Here is a 16725-nt window from a genome sequence, read left to right on the forward strand (position 1 = left end):
CTAATTACAGAGTTATTGTAGGTAAAGAACATTAATTAAAGTGCTGTACAATTTTTTTGATACAAGGAATAGTCATTAATGGCAGATTTTCTATCATGGAACAGGAATGTACAAGCAATGACTGACATCAAAACTCACATTGGCTATGCAAGAGCTTGGGTTCGGCTGTCACTGGAAAAGAAGCTTCTCTCCAAACATCTACGTACTTTACTGTCAGATACTGCATTACTCAGGTACATGACCACATATCTGACAAAGCTTTGAATCGGCAACATACTTGTCTAGGATGCTAACGTGATATGTGGTTTTAGGAGCCAATACAAGAGATATGCATTCCTGCGATGTGAAGACGAGAAAGAGCAGTTTCTGTACCATCTACTGACACTCAATGCAGTAGACTACTTCTGTTTCACAAATACTTATACCAGCACAAGTAAGTTTCACTTTTTGTTAATTAACTTTTATAAATGATATTGCTGTCATCAAAGTGTAATTTTTCTGTCCTCTTTGAATTGCAGAACTTCCTTATCGTGTGGTGATATTCCCCTCCAGAAGAACAAGTGCTGCTACCACTTCAGCTAATTCGTGGGTCACTATATCTGGCACACTTGGGGAAACTTCTCCAGTTTCAATTCCCCGAGGAGCCCTCGAGTTTGTTTTTCACGTAAGTAATAACAGCAAAGTGATTTAAATTGTATTGTAATATAAAATGGCATCATGTTTCATCAAGTGCATCACGACCAAATATTTCAGTAGTAAGGTCAAGCCTTCGCTCCTCCCCTTATTGGAATATGTTCTATGGTAAATGATGATGATTATTATTGATAGTATTATTATTATTATTATTATTATTATTATTATTATTATTGTTGTTGTTGTTGTTGTTGTTGTTTTTATTGCCTAATTTCTGTTAAGTATTAACAGTTGTTGGTTCTTTTTTTTATATAACAGACCTGTAGTGGACCATTTGTGTCTGTTTCCAAAGCTATGAATTTTCACTTGAGTCTCGTATAGACTTGAATTTTATAAAATTAAACCTTTCCACGGCAACTGAGTTGGGTAGGTCACTTAATTAGAATGGAGGACGAAAGAATGGCGAAGATGATCTTCACTGGAACACTGGAGGAAAAGAGAGATAGGGGTCCTCCCAGATTGAGATGGTTAGACTGTATTGAGGAAGATTTGATGAAAGTGAGAATAAGGAGATGGAGGAAGAGGGCAGAGGACAGACGTGATTGGGCTATTGTTTTAAAGGAGGCTTTAGCTAAACTGTAAGAGCTGTATGCCAGAAGAAGGAGAAGGAGGGGGAGGGGGAGGAGGAGGAGAATTTAAAGCTACCACTGGCATTTATGGCAAGCGCATTTTAAACAAAATATAATCAAAATCCAAATGCACGCATTCCGAATTGTTTGTTGTGTGAACAGCTATTCAGAACGAAATTGTACTCCAAGGCATGAAAACACGCCTATGTTAGGCGACTAGTGGTATAGCTTTGGCGTTATATTGCTTCAGTGCCAGGAAAAGGGTTAAATGCTGCTTTAAGAATACATCATAATTATGATAGTATTTCTTTATCCTATGGCTGTTACTTGACTTCGCATCATTCACCCAAGTATCCCCCTCTGCATGCGACATACCAAAGCTGTAGTTCTTTTTGGTGCTATAGACGCATTATCCTCAGTGCACCATGAGAGACCAACTACATAGCACTGAATGCATAATGATGATTACTGGAGCAATGGTGGAATTTGGTAGGGGAAATGGTAGTACCCTGCAAAAACCTACAACCAAGTACTGTCTTTGTCCGTCATAAATTCCACTTGGACATACCTGGATTCGAACTCCGTATACCAACGTGGAAGGTATGGTCCAGCCCTTCAGCCAATGGTGCAATAATAAGAATTACTTGGTTAATGCAGATTATCAACTAAATAACATACAGTTGTTGTTTAGTCAACTATCTGAAGACAGGTCTGAATCTCATAAGTGACACCATAAGGCATCACTTATGAGGCAACTAGGCCAGGAGATAATGGGGTAGGGTGGCCAGTTCCTTTCCCCCTCCATTGCATACATCACTGACTAGTAACATATTACACTAATCAGACTTCAGATATATACAAACAATAATTATGTTTTATGTAATTGTATTAATTGAACTGTTGCAAATTGGTTGTATTATTTCATTAAGATATCAGTTCTACCTATTTTATATAATGTATACTAAGATTAAAATTTTTCCATTTTGGTGGCTGAGTGGTCAGACTTTCAGCCTGTCACACAGGCAGTCGAGTTTGATTCCCGGTCATGCCTGGGATTTTTCATTAAAATATCCATAGTGACACTTGTGGCAGACAAGGTGCAGTTGGTGTTTCTCTCGGGGTTCTCCTGTTTCACCATATTAGACATCTACATCATTCTGTCAACATCTTTCCATTCCATCATCATTCCATAACCTAGGAATGTGTGGGGTTGCCTGCTTTAAACCTGGGTACATAGCAAACCTTAGCATTTTGAGCCAGTGTGGATTTAGGACTGTGTTTAACTTGAGAGTCAACATGATAGATTTAATGGGATCACAGTGCTGGGTCATAGTGACCACCTCCTTAAATTCAATTCAATTCAAAATAAAAAAAATTTATGCCCCATAACTGAATGTTGTCTGTTAACATGACCTGGCATATGAAAATTAGCTTAATCAGAAAATAGCATCTTCTTAAGATAATTTTGTTATTTTCTCCAGTTAAGTTAAACATGCAGTGGTTGAGCATAATTGTGCTGCATATCAAATGAAAGCTTACACTATGAGGTTTAAAATGACATCAGAATCAATTCTAGAGCCATAATAGTTTTGGAGTTACGGATATTTTTATTTCTCAAGATGTGGGGAAAAATCAGATAATTTTTTTATTTTTTGACGACTTGGGGAAAAAAAATCTATACAGTAAAAAAATTCTAAAATTTGTGGTGTTTGTTAACTCCATGGGTACATGAAGATACCAAAAAATTAAGAAAATTTATAATATTAGGATCCAAAAAAATTCAGAAATGTTTGATTTGACATTGGATGACCCTGTAATAACATATAATATTTAACTGGAAAATGCAATGATTTTTCTGAGGAAGTACACAAAGTGAAAAATTAATTCGAAAAATTGATACTAATTCATAGCAGATTTACAACACAAGAAATCGTCTTGCTTTGTTTCAGCATAAGAATCTGGGTATTTTGACAACTCTACGAATTGGACATGACAATTCAGGACCTTCACCAAAGTGGATGGTGGAACATGTTGTAGTGCGCAATGAAGTCACAGGACATACATACAAGTAGGTGTCACTAAGGTTCAAGTCCGTTGGCTTGAAGTTTTATTCACTATAAGTGAAGTAGAGAAAACATAAATATTACTTTTTCGGCTCTTACATTACTCCTTTAGCAATTCTGTGATTTGTGAAGGTTGCTGGAAGAACACACATGTAACACTCATCTGGGTGTTAACACTGAGAGAGCTGATTCCCAAAAAAGACATAGCTATAGATTTTTCTGTTATACCAGAACCATTTTGTGAAATTTCAGTGAGATGTGTGTGCTTCACATTATAGAAGTGAGTGGAAACAGAGCATGCTTGTATCTGAACATTCTGTGTGTGCCTTAAGATTTAATAAGGTGACCGAAAGACCTTTAAGTACATCACTTAACAGGTCTTGATTCTGAAAGGGACCAACCTGAGGATTATAATGATCTTACTAATTTTAATCTTAATACACAGGATGGGATTCACTGTTGAGTTCGCAAGTGTAGGCTTTGTGGTTTACAAGAGACTGCTGACATGTACTTAATGAATGTGTTTCTTGAAGCCTCGAAAAGTATTACAGTAAAACCTCGTTAATCCGGACCCTGATAAGCTGGACTTCGCTTAATCTGGACATGCAAAAAAAAAAAAAAAAAAAAAAAAAAAAAAAAAAAAAAAAAAAATGTTTGGAAAAATTAAAGAACCTTGTTTCAAGACTTACTTTTATACATTAGAACTATGGAATTGCAATATTACATCTATAGTATTAAAAATTGTACTGAATTGTATGTATTGCTTTACATTTTATTGTACTGCATGTTCAGTTCAAAGTGTGTCATGGCTCGCTGTATGCCGTCAAGTGGCTAGTCGTTGAGCCTAGAGAATTCAATCTTCCTACACTTCCACAGAGGCTTATTACTTACGTGCCAGAGAAGTTGCCTAGCAAGTACGGTGTTCATTCTGAAGAGTACTTACCGATATGTACGGTAACACCTGTAATGGCAGGAATGTGAACTGTTTGGAAACATGTACTGAGGTGAGTTTTTTTCTTACTGTCGGGATATATAACTACAACGTCTTTGGTCGGGATATGTGGAGAGGGTTAAGACGATTACTTACGTATTTGTTGACATTAACTTCGACGGTTAACATGGCACGGAGCATTTGATTTGTATTGTGGGATGTTGCCATACGCAATTGATGATAACAAATATCCTGCGTACAACTTGTCCGCGCAAAACACAGTTCGAAAGAGGTTATGGTAGCACACAGACTTTACAGACCGCCATCTGTTGCTACGACGATCAAGTTATACTGTACACGTTCTCAAGTTCAGATTGAACGCCTTGTTTAATAGGCAACTTCTCTGACATAAAAGCTGAAACTCACTTCAAATCGCTGACTCACAACAGTGACGTCATGACACACTTTGAAATGAACACCCAGTACTGTATAGTGTATTTAGGGTTATACCCTTTAAATATACCATTATAAACGAGTTATTTTGCCAAAACAGAGTTTTAATGCACTTTCTATTGTTCTTTTAGGTTATTTCAGCTAATTTGGACTTTTGTTAAACTGGTCAACTTATCCCCACAAGTAGTCTGGATTAATGAGGGTTTACTGTATTTGTTTGGTACCAGTAATATAAATTAGGGACAGGACAAATCAACAAAATAGAGTTTAAGTCAGCATCTGAAATTGATTTAGATTTTAACTCCGACCTTTTGATGTTGAACAGGTATGTGTATGCACAATGGCCCATTGGGTTGAAATGTGCAGAACTAATCTATCATTCCTCTTGTTCACTCCTCTTTCTATTTAGTGTAGATTGTGTGGTTAAGAAAGTGATCAGTCTCACTGCATCATGCCCATGTGCATTTGTTTATATGAGCACTAAAGTAATAGCAGACTGTGTGTGTCTTCTTGCCTTAGTTGCTAAATAGGAGAGGGTTTCACAGATTTCCCTGTGGGCGGTGGCTGGGACGAGGGATTGATGATGGTTCCACAGAGCGTTTGCTGGTGGGTGAGCTAGTGCCTCGGCATGTTGATAGTGACGAACTGGTAGAGACATGTCGCACACCCCCACCTCGCTGTCGTAGCCCCAGTGTGCCTCGAAGGCCACAAGACAACAGACCTTCTGTTGCAGAGATCCAACATATGCTGGGTGAGAATCCATTAAAAGATATGACAGGATGTTGTTTATGCACTATGTAAGTTAAAATAGGAAAGATTTGTGAACAATGAAGCTGAACCAAGAAAAATTAGTAGAAGTATTACAAAAGAAAATAATTAGATTTTCGTGGAACACATTCGTAATTAGACTGTATTTTTGTATTTTATGATTTTTTTTTTTTTTTTTTGGTGTTCCAGCTATAAGGATACACTGAGGTGAAATTTCAGTTTTCTTAACCATTTGAGCTAGATCTTAGAAAACTTGTACACATTTTATACTGTATATAAATAATCTCTGTACAAAGTTTCATCTCATTTGGTCGAAAATTATATGAATTCTTACATTTAAATTGTATTTTGAAAAATTATTACTCCTTCTATAAATTTTGTCTGAAAATTGCTCCATATATCTTTCAGACTCCCTGAAACGTAACTTTCTATTAACTTCTTTCAAATTATTCTTCAAGAGTTAAGAAAAAGTTATATAGTCAAATATAAAAACAGATAAAAATTGCATTGTTTGGCAGAAAAAATATATCTTCTTCTTTTGGAATGCTATCAGGCTGGTGACATTTAAACCATTCTCCTTTGAGATTACCAATACAGAACAGTCTCTTTTTTGAGATGCATACCAATATTGCACACTCAGGGGACATATGCAGCTTGAATATGGCTATGGACGCGAGTAACTTTGTCCCCCAGAAAAAATATTCATTCATTCATTATTTTCTGCCCAAGGGCAGGTCTTTCACTGCAAACCCAGCTTTCTCCAATATTTCCTATTTTCTACCTTTCTCTTAGTTTTCGCAAATGATCCCTATATCTTAATGTCGTCTATCATCTGATAATTATCTTCTTCTGCCCACGAACTTTTCTTCTGTTCCAGTGCCTTCAGTAGGCAGTTTCTTCTCAGTCAGGGACCCAACCAATTCCTTTATCTCTTCCTGATCAGTTTCAAACTCATTCTTTCTTCACTCACTCTTTCTAGCTCAGCTTAATTTCATATTCTTTCTGTCCATTTCACACACTCCATTCTTCTCCATATCTACATTTCAAATGTTTCTAATCATTTCACGTCATTGTTATGCCCACGTTTTTGCCCCATACAGTGCTACACTCCACACAAAGCACTTCACTAGTCTCTTGTCTGATTCCCTGCATGGTCTAGTATTTTGTCTTCATGACGTCTTTGTATTTGTGTTCTGTATTTGCTGTTTGTTCATTTTGTTGTAATTTATCTGTAAAAATGTGTTAGTATAATATACCCATGCAAGTTAATGTCTTCATTTCACATCAACATGCTTCTATTTCTAAATAAACACTTCCTTCTTTGGTGAAATTTGTTTGGAGTGATTCACCCAGGGCTGGATTTAGATTTAGTGCCACCCCCAGGCAGTGCTAAAATTTGCTGCGTCCCCAACTCCCACAAACAGTTTATGAGCAGCTATTATACAGGTCATGTTTAGTTTAAATTAGTTTTAAATGAAATATTACAATTCAGAAAACAATAAACTACTGAAATCAAAATGGGTTACATGCTTCTTACTTGTGAATTGTAAAGATATCCTTCGCACTTTCTTCACAGAGAAAGCATTGATGATGTCAAGTCGATCTGACGAAGCACATCAGACTCGATGGAAAGAAACATATTCAACCTTATTCATTGTTGAAACAAAATTGATTTGTGAAAGCCAGGCTGTGGTTTATTTTTAAGCATTGGTTTTGTTGGTGGTATATACGAATATTTCTTACTTCGATAGGAAGTATAAAGTAAGTTGAAAATTAAACTCCAACTCTTTACAGAATAAACCTTTCATATCAAATTATACAGTGCACATGCTGGAAAGTGACTAAATAATATTGTTGACGATATATTATATTCATAACATAACTGAGAGTTGTTTTTTTTTTTTTCTCTTGTACAGAAGAGGGACCGAAAGACTTGCACTGCAGCCTGAGGCTTATTGTGCTTACCAGTCGTATTCTGTGAATGATTGAGAGAGTTGCAGTTACTATTCATAGCAATAAATAATAAAACATATCCAATTTGATTTTCAACAATGCATTCTTGTTTATACAAGCAGTTAAACTGAAGCAGTTTCGTAGTATAATAACATGAAACGGTATTACAATATAATAAATACTTTCCTTTTACTCTCGCTGCGACCCCAACAATGCGATAACAAGAAGGTGTTCAAGAACAAACTTCAGAAAAGATTTACCAACAAGTGTTGTAAAAACAAATTTCACTTTAAAATAAAAGAAAAGAAAAAAGGAAGAGAGAGAGAAAATGCCATGCCTCCCTGGAAATTGCCGCCCTAGGCAGCAGTTGCCTAGGCCTAAATCCAGCACTGGATTTACCTGATTACTTTTTACTTCTTTGCACGTACTTATATATTGTATTCTCTGAACAGGACATCAGATTTGAGATTAGCTTGTTTTTCATATTGATAATGCTGACAATGTTTTTCATTAACAGGTTTTTAATATTAGTGCAGTTCTAAAAATGAGATAAATAAAATTTTCTTTTATTACATAAAATCGTAACATATTTTTTTATTTATTATTAAGTACAAATAGTTAATTTATATGTGTTGTTAAACAGATAAAAGTAAGTGCTGAACATTTTATTTTCATGGTATAATAACGTTAAAATAATTGGTTCTGCATATAAATGATTCATATGATAGAAAATTATGCTGGAAATGAGAGAATGATAAAGTTTATATATCTTTAGCCTGCGACCAGTTAATCATTTATTGATAAAGAACTAGTGATAGTTTAAACAGAAACAATTCTAAGCACATAAAGTGAAAATTCTAAAGAACTAAACTTGTGTATTACATAACAGGAGAAGGTCTAATAGTTTGTGTTATTTTTTTAAGTTGGTAACTTTACACTTTATATCTCGTGCATAGTAATAATGAGAGATATGTTCATTTTAAAAATAGGTGATGCTGTGAATAGTATTGTGAAGCTCCTTTATCGGCGCAAGCAGGAAAAGGAACGCAGTACACTTACATTGCTGCTATGTGGCGAGTCAGGCCTTGTATATTGTCTGGAGCAAGCATTGCTAACAGGGTTTAAGTCGACACGTTTATTTGGGCGAAATCTTTATCTCTGGGACTATTTTCGTAAGTATTACAATATTGTTGTCTTAATATAATGTAAAAAAAAATAATTGTTTTTAATTCAGTTTTACTAGCATGTTGTTTTTCAGTGGCTTGCAGTTGAAATATATTCATTTCTCATGTTTACAAAAATTCTCGTATGTTTTCCAATCGTGGTATCGTGGTAGCAATGCACTTACATTTATATTTTTGTGACTAATTGCAAACTGACTGGTCAATATGTGACTTTTAGCCATGTGATGTCTTCATTGTTAATTGGAAAAAGTATAATAATAACAAAATTTGAAACAGTGTAATTGTACGTTATTTAAAATAACTCAGTTTAACTAATAATGTAAATGTAATTATTTATGGCAACACTGAGACCTTGATGCTTACTATTATTACACATTTATTCACATATGTGTTATCCAGAATTGTGTTTTAATGAAGTTAATTTCAAAATTTTTGAGTGGTTCCAAACCCACTTATTGAAACCATCACTATATGCCTATTTGTTATAATACAGACTTTGTTCCTTTCTTGCTTTATGTTTAGACATATAAATCATAATAACATTGTATATAGTCACCCTTCTTAATTTGTTGGTAGGCAATGAAGGCTTGCTAGCTCACATCTATGCAGTTCTGGATCATTGTAAAAATTATAATATTATGTTCTTACATTGCTCTAATTTACTTAATTTTGTTGTTAATAGAGTAAGGTAAAATTTTGAAAATTTCTTTACTTATATACTTATTTATTATTAACTTTTATAAAATTTATGTTTTGAACTCATATTATTTCCAATATTGCTAGCACTAAAATGTTAGTGTAACGTATAATTCATTCTGAAAGAGAAGATCAGCATTATAAATTAGTTGAATTATTCGTGGAAAATTTTACATTGAAATTAATGAATGTGAATAATATACGATTTACTTGTGTATTATTTAGTATTAATAAACATGTTAAATGAACTTATGCTTTTAGTGCGAGCAAAGGAACATTTTGAAGTAACTTTAACAGATCCAGATGCAGAATCGACTCCAAATCCTCAAGAAGAGAAAGTTCTGCGTTGTTACTGCCATCTTATTGATCAAATTGGAAGTTCAAGTCACACACTTGGGAAAGATGGGAAGTTCCAGTTATTTGTATGCTTGTGTGCCAGGTAGGAACAGTGTTATATCTTTTGTCTTACATCCTCTTATAAATTAAAAATATAATCTTTCATTCAGTAATGGTAGATGTGTTTGTTTTGAATAATGAATAATTTATTGAAGTAATCATCTTTGGTGGAAGAAACAAATTTCTTCTAATCACAGTCTTACATGAACAAATACCTCATAAGCCTTTCATGATTCAGACGTGCTTCAAATCTGACAAGACGTAAGTAGAATTTTTGTAATGGATATAGATTGTATTAGAATAGAGTTTCTCTACGTATTCTCATGAATTTTCTCCCTCACCACCTCACCCATGATTTCAACAATTTTACATTCATTATCATCCATAAAATAATAATTATAGGAGCTGACAGTTAACATAGGAAAGACAACATATTATGAGCATGTTATGCTCCAATAAAAATATAATTTACTGCAATTTTATTATTAAAGAAAATATTGAAGAACAATGTGCATCGATTGGAAGCAAATGCCATGGTTGCATATCATAAGGCAGTGGAATCTCTTGAGAATGATAAAAAGAATATGTTTATAATATAATGAGCCAGTAAGAAATACCGGTAATAGAATTGATTACAAAGTAGAGGATAAGCAGCAAAGAAGAATTGATTTCCAATAGTAAAATTAATAATACCGAGACTTCAAATTCCACAAAGACGCTTACTGAGCATGCACAATATGTTATAACTGGTACTTGAAAAATTCAGGTGGCCCAAATTTTATTTCTGAGTCTTTACAATAGAGAAAGAACTCCAAAGATCAAAGAAAAGAAAGTGATACCAGTAGCAGTTATACAGAATGTCCACAGAGACCAGAGAATGTCAAAATCTAATAAGATAACTGACAGCACTAAATCATTACATTTATGTATTTGTAGGTTATTTTAATGTATTCGCTTTTTTTTTTAATCATCAATTAATATAATATATTGTGTAACAAATTATATATATATATATATATATTTTTTTTTTCCATTTCAGAGAACACTTGCTGTCACGAATGTTGGTACCCTTGTCTACATGCCGTGTGACTTTGGAAATGTATGAGGAGCAATCCTTTCTTCGTAATCCAACTCTATTAACTTTCTTGCGACAGATTCTAGAGTCTCTCGATGAGTTTGACATTGTGTTGGAGAACTCACTCACTCAGGGCATCGGGGGAACCCACTAGACTGCAGCTCTCTATTCTTCCGTGCCATATATAAAACACACAATACTCATAATTGAAGAGAATGATCTGGCCTGTGTGTGCGATAGGACTCAACATGAAGGCCTACATACACCTAGTATTTCCATTCCCCAGAGGGAAGGCTGGGTGCAAATGTGTCATGGCCTAGCGCACATGCATGTGCACTTCAATGGTCTGGAGTACAACATAAAAGCAATAACATACCTTTATCTGATACGTGCTAGCTCTTTTCTTAACAAGACAACTGGGTTCCAGTTGTTGCTATTGTTGTTACATTATTATACCTGTCCCCTCTTCTTTGCAGTTGGGGTCTTAGATTAATCTTTACCAGACATATTTTTTCTAATAAAATGACTTCTGGAACATTTTTTCTGGTGGAAACATTTCGGAACAAAGGTTGTGATGTATTTTAGTTAAAAAATGGTCATGATCTTGTGAATGAATCCTTAGTCTGATAACTTTTGGAACACAGTTCTATAAAAATACATTTCGGTGGAAAGGTTCTGTTGCATTCCATCTTAAAAATAGGAGATGAGGTCACAAACTGAAAACGCGGTTTTTTAAATGAAACCTATCTCAGATTATAGGTTGAGTAATATATTGTTTGAAAATATGTTTAAAAAATATGTTACAGGCATAGAGGACCAGCCATTTTACGAAAATAAGAAAGTTTTTGTTAATTCTCCTTGTATGTTCTGTGACTAATCATTAGGAAATCTGATTTTTGTGAATGAGTTTTTTCACGAATTTCTGCTAATTGAGTCAGAGAATTAAAATTTCTGTAGGTATGAACGAGACTTGTCGCGAATTTTGCTTGTTCTTCCCATTTTTTGCGAATTTGGCAATTTTTTGTATTAAACACGGTTTTTTTTACGGATATTGCAGAATCTTATATTCATCAGTCACGAAATTTCATTACTTTATTTTTAACAACGAAACATTCAAAATAAGTACGAAAATGGGTTTGTCTTTTATGTTTTATCATGTGGACAGCATGGCTGTTCAGCTGTGAACAATGAAAAGTTGTGTCGCACATGCACAATGCTTAGGTCCATTTGCACACTAATACAATAAGAATAAATGTTTAAAAGATATTTACTGTATTTTCAGCAAGAGTACACAACGAAGACTAAGAGATAATGTAGGGGAATAAGTTTTTCATTACCAATTTTTTAAAAGTGATTTCCATGTTTGAAGTCAAACTTTTTCTTCACGAGTTACATGTTTGAATACCGACTTTTTCACGAATTACATATTTAAATAACTATTTTTTTCACGAATTATAATAATTTTATTTATCGACTTTGATGTGTTTTATTCATAATTTTACAGTGTCTCTCCTAATCATTGCAGGTCGATCTTCAACAGAAGTTTTCATCTGTTGTAAAGTCACTGAATCTTTAGATCCTGATGTAAACAATGAAATTATATTAATCCGGTGTAACTAGGCCTAATATATACGAAATATTTCGTCCCATGCATATGGACATATGCTTTATGATAGATTCGCAGATGTAAATAGTAGTACCGATGTAATATACATGTCCTTTTATTATAGAAATGATTTTATTTAAACATTGTAAAATATTTTTTTTATTTGCTTTGATTTGAAATTGTTAAAAAGAGCAGTAGCATAATAATTTTTAATAATGAATGATATCTTAAACTATAATAAAACAAAAATATGATGTTCTTTGCAAAATGGAACTAAGAAAAGAAAAGAAACTTAAAGTGCATATTTCGGCAGAATGTGAAGATTAATTGTAATTAATTTACCTAATCAGAGTGCAAAGATAGCTGCACTCTTCATCTATATTTTTGTATCCCCGTCCTCTTCACTGCTGCTGTTTCGAAAAGATTTATCAGTACGCAGTCAACAATAATGTTGCACAGACAATGAGATTCCCAAAATTTCTCTTCCTTTATAATGACGTGCTGAATATAGTTTTTTTTCAGTTATCTGCTCTTACATCCATTTCTCCCTTCTCAACCAAGATCATTACATCTTCGATTTTAAAAGTTTTATTGTTGCGGGCAACATACCCTTTAACTTACCCCACACCAGCTCAGTGGGGTTAAGAACACAGTGATATGGAGGGATTCTCAATATTTCGTATTCAGCTTATTTCGTCATATTGTCAATTACATGCATTTTTCATATTGAAATCTAATATTTTTGCTTTTTACTGCGTGAATATTTCCTTTCACCATATAATTTTTGTACAGTACACTTTTTTTTTTTTTCCATCCAACATATGATTTAATTTTTCTTCCATGACATGTTGGAAATATGCTCCGATTTTACACTATAGTGTGGTGCATTGTTCATAACAATAACACTGTTTAGTTCCAGTTTTGGCAGTACCTATATTCTGGAATTAGTTCCGAAAAACATTGCCTATCATCTCTTCATGATAATCACTAGTTTTCTTGGATACGAAAAGCAAAACTCTGCCTTCCAAGAAGTCCTCTTCATTTCCAAAGTGTAACAAAATTAATTGCTTTCCTTCACCTAGTCAATTTTTAAGCCCACTGCTTAGCCCAGAGAGAAATTCTTGCCTCTTAGATTTTACTTCTGGATCTATCCTAAGTTCTGAAACTGTGTGACTCATTGATTCATAATAATTCTTCTTGCATTTATTTTTGTTCACCAGCAATGTTAATTTTCCTGTTTTTGATCTTTCCAAGTGAGCAGCAATTACATTATTCACAGACACACCTGTGAACTTTGCAGTCAGTTTGGTAATAACTTTAATAACCATCATGGAATACTTTCACATAATTTATAAAATACATTGAGGGTAATCGACTTTTCACCACTATCCTTGTGGAAATCATACCGTACATATTCGCAGCATTCAGCCATTTTGAAATCCGTGATTTTATTCATTGTTAATTAGAATTCCTTTCATGTTGTATGAAGCCTTTAGTATTTCTTGATATGTAGTTATACAAACTTTAATAACATACAAGTTTCAAGTTCAGATTTCTGTGATTAGGTACCATCAGCATTATTGTTGCATTTTGGCCAGGAGATAATTCACTCACCCAGTATAATCTTTCTTATGGTTTTTAAGTGATGCATAGGCCCTATTCATTAATCTTCACCTTGTTTAAACACGTCTTTATTTTTCCAAAACATGGCATTTACAGTAATGTTGTTGAGTTGAGATTATAACCTTAAATCATAACACTAATAGTAGATTTCTCTGAGAGCATTGAACTGTATGAAAGTAAGTGCCATCTTATGTTTCCCAAATGATGTGCTTGCTAATATGAAGCAGATCCGCAGCATAGCAATAATTTGTTGCTATCTAATCCTAATATTATAATACCAGTACCTGTACTACATTTTTCTACAGTGAAGCATGAACTAAGTATTTCTCTGCAAATTGATTTAAAGGGAAAATAGCACGAAAAATATATTAAAATGCTGGGTATTAAAGTAATAAAAAGAAGCACAGATCTGAAAAGATTGATTGTAAAATACTAAATACGATTTTCATAGTTCGCTATATGCGAGAAATATGTTCAAATCTACGTGGAGTTCAATAAAACTAGGCCTATTGCAGATTAAAATAAAATGGTTGAGTAAAGGGTCAGGAAACAGTTTCGAATGGAATATAAAAATAACCTCTAGCACTGTTTCCTAGACCATATCTGTACTTAAGTGTGTAGCACCCAAGATGTCTGGTGGTATAATGTAAAATTGAAGGCACTTTATAGAAGTTAATTTTTGAAGAAATGGTCAATTTTACAACAAAAAAAAAAACCAGTGCAAGACTTAATTGTTTTTATAATTACAAACTTCAATAGTTCGAGAACTGCTCAATATAAAAAATATGGCTGTCCCATATGCCTGTTACATAGGTGTTTTGTAACATGCTTTTCAGCCTTATAATAATTATAGTATAAATTTTCACCAATTTATTGCATTTTCAGTTTCGACTTGTCATTCGTAGACAATCTTTTAAGTCTGCCATACTGACAGACAAGTGAATATAGGTGCACATATAGGTCTTACTGAAATAGAAGTCACACCTTTGAACCTTTATATTTGTATAGTAGTTTCACCTTTGTTCATTTGTTTGGATTATTCAAGCATAAGAGACCAACAGGCAAGAGTTTGAAGATTACATTATGTACACATACTATAATGAACTCATGTAAGACACTTTTGGATGCTTAAATAGCTAGTTTGTCGTGGTTTAAAGAATAATGGACTAAGCTATGTAGGTGAACCTTTCAAGTCACATGCGTCATAACCCTTGAAGATGGAGTCAGTAAGTAGTTCCAAAATGTTAGAGTTTATATTTCAATATACTGTATCATCACCACACACCATTAAGTATTGTCACTTCCATATAGGCCAGCTCTAGGGTTGTCAGCTCATGACTTCTTGCTAAAGTGTGTAGCAGATTTTGTATGACTTGTGATGAACAAAACAGCTGTGGTACATGTTTTCTTTCAGTACTCAGTTTCGTTTCCATTTTCATTTCACTGTTGTTCTTGTTCTGTTAATGACATTTAATGTCACTGATAACCACTGTAGGCATAAAGAATTGTGAAATAAGTATCTACCTATATACCTATGGTTACTTACCTATATTCATGCCTTTCTTTCCTTCAATCCTTTTCTGTACACTTCTTATTTTTTCCTTTCTTTCCTTGATATCAGTATAAAGTAAAGCAATTGTAATTGTATTATATTTTTCCTTGGGGAAGTAAGTTACCATATCACCGTGTCTAGCAGTCTAAATGATAAGTTATTTAATTTTAAAATCAGTGACGTTAGGAAAAATGAGACTAGTATTGGTTAAAAATAAAATAAAATAAAGGTTAATTTGCATACCATTCCTTGAATGAATTCAGGAAAGTATAGTTTCTTTGCTTTTATGACTGTTTTGTTAGGAAGAGATTTCGTATTACCTTGAAGAAACAGCCCTCTGTACTGTTTTATTGAAATCTGATTTGGCTCCAGAGTCAATCTGAAAGTTACACTGGAGAAAAGGTTGCACCAAATGGCGAATGCATTACCTTGACAAGTTCAAATCCTGGTTTCTCCAAGTGCAATTTTTGATGGAGTGAGAGAGACTTTTCCTGACGATAATCATCCCTTCTTGCCATCATTCCACCATTTCTCCATTAATTATCATCCCAATAGTGACAAAGCTATACTGCTACCATAGTAAATAGAATTAGGAAGCGTGATCACTTGGCTAATATAATTCGCTCTGCTTCATAACTATGCTGGTTTCTCTATTGGTTCTTTATTGTAAAAGAATGTATTATGTAAATACAGTAATATAGCATATATAGAATTCGTAACTGAAAATAACTTCCTTTCTTTCAGGATAATCTGTACACTGTGCTTTGGATATACATATGTTATATAGATGAATAGATTACTTCCTTACTGCTTGGTTCTCAGCTGCAATGCTCCTAGCTGCTGGTTATGGAGAGTATGTTATCGGTAGTTCAGCACTCCTCAAGCTACAGTACAATCCCTCGTATCTGGCACCCAAATAACAGGCAGTACCAAAACAACGGCACTTTTGGCTAGACAAAAAAAAAGTCATTCATGCAAAAGGGAAGAGTCGGACGAAGATGTGAGTAGTTTTCATGGATCGCACCTGCCTCATATTGTGTTTACTCTTTACATTGTTCACGCGTGAAAACATAGACAAAAAAACCCGTTATGTCCCTGGAGTATATCAGGTACCATCGGTAAGCTGTCACTTAGACCTTGCAAACAATGCGCAGAGACAATAT

General features: G+C 34.0%; 1 protein-coding gene across 4 annotated transcripts in view; it reads left to right on the forward strand.

The window, feature by feature from the left end:
• The window catches only part of pns (DENN domain containing pinstripe), a 56973-nt gene extending 43777 nt beyond the window's left edge, over window positions 1-13196 (forward strand). For all 4 annotated transcript variants that reach the window (XM_069818506.1, XM_069818504.1, XM_069818505.1 and 1 more), the window contains 8 exons: window positions 105-233; window positions 312-433; window positions 519-664; window positions 3212-3330; window positions 5255-5460; window positions 8420-8602; window positions 9572-9749; window positions 10746-13196. In XM_069818506.1, the coding sequence (XP_069674607.1) occupies window positions 105-233; window positions 312-433; window positions 519-664; window positions 3212-3330; window positions 5255-5460; window positions 8420-8602; window positions 9572-9749; window positions 10746-10935 (1273 nt within the window). In that variant the 3' untranslated portion in view covers window positions 10936-13196. The remainder of the gene's footprint in view (window positions 1-104; window positions 234-311; window positions 434-518; window positions 665-3211; window positions 3331-5254; window positions 5461-8419; window positions 8603-9571; window positions 9750-10745) is intronic.
• The last annotated feature ends 3529 nt before the right edge of the window (window positions 13197-16725 follow it).

The sequence above is a fragment of the Periplaneta americana genome, chromosome 2 (genome assembly GCF_040183065.1).
Source record: "Periplaneta americana isolate PAMFEO1 chromosome 2, P.americana_PAMFEO1_priV1, whole genome shotgun sequence".
NCBI classification, from domain to species: Eukaryota; Metazoa; Arthropoda; class Insecta; order Blattodea; family Blattidae; genus Periplaneta; species Periplaneta americana.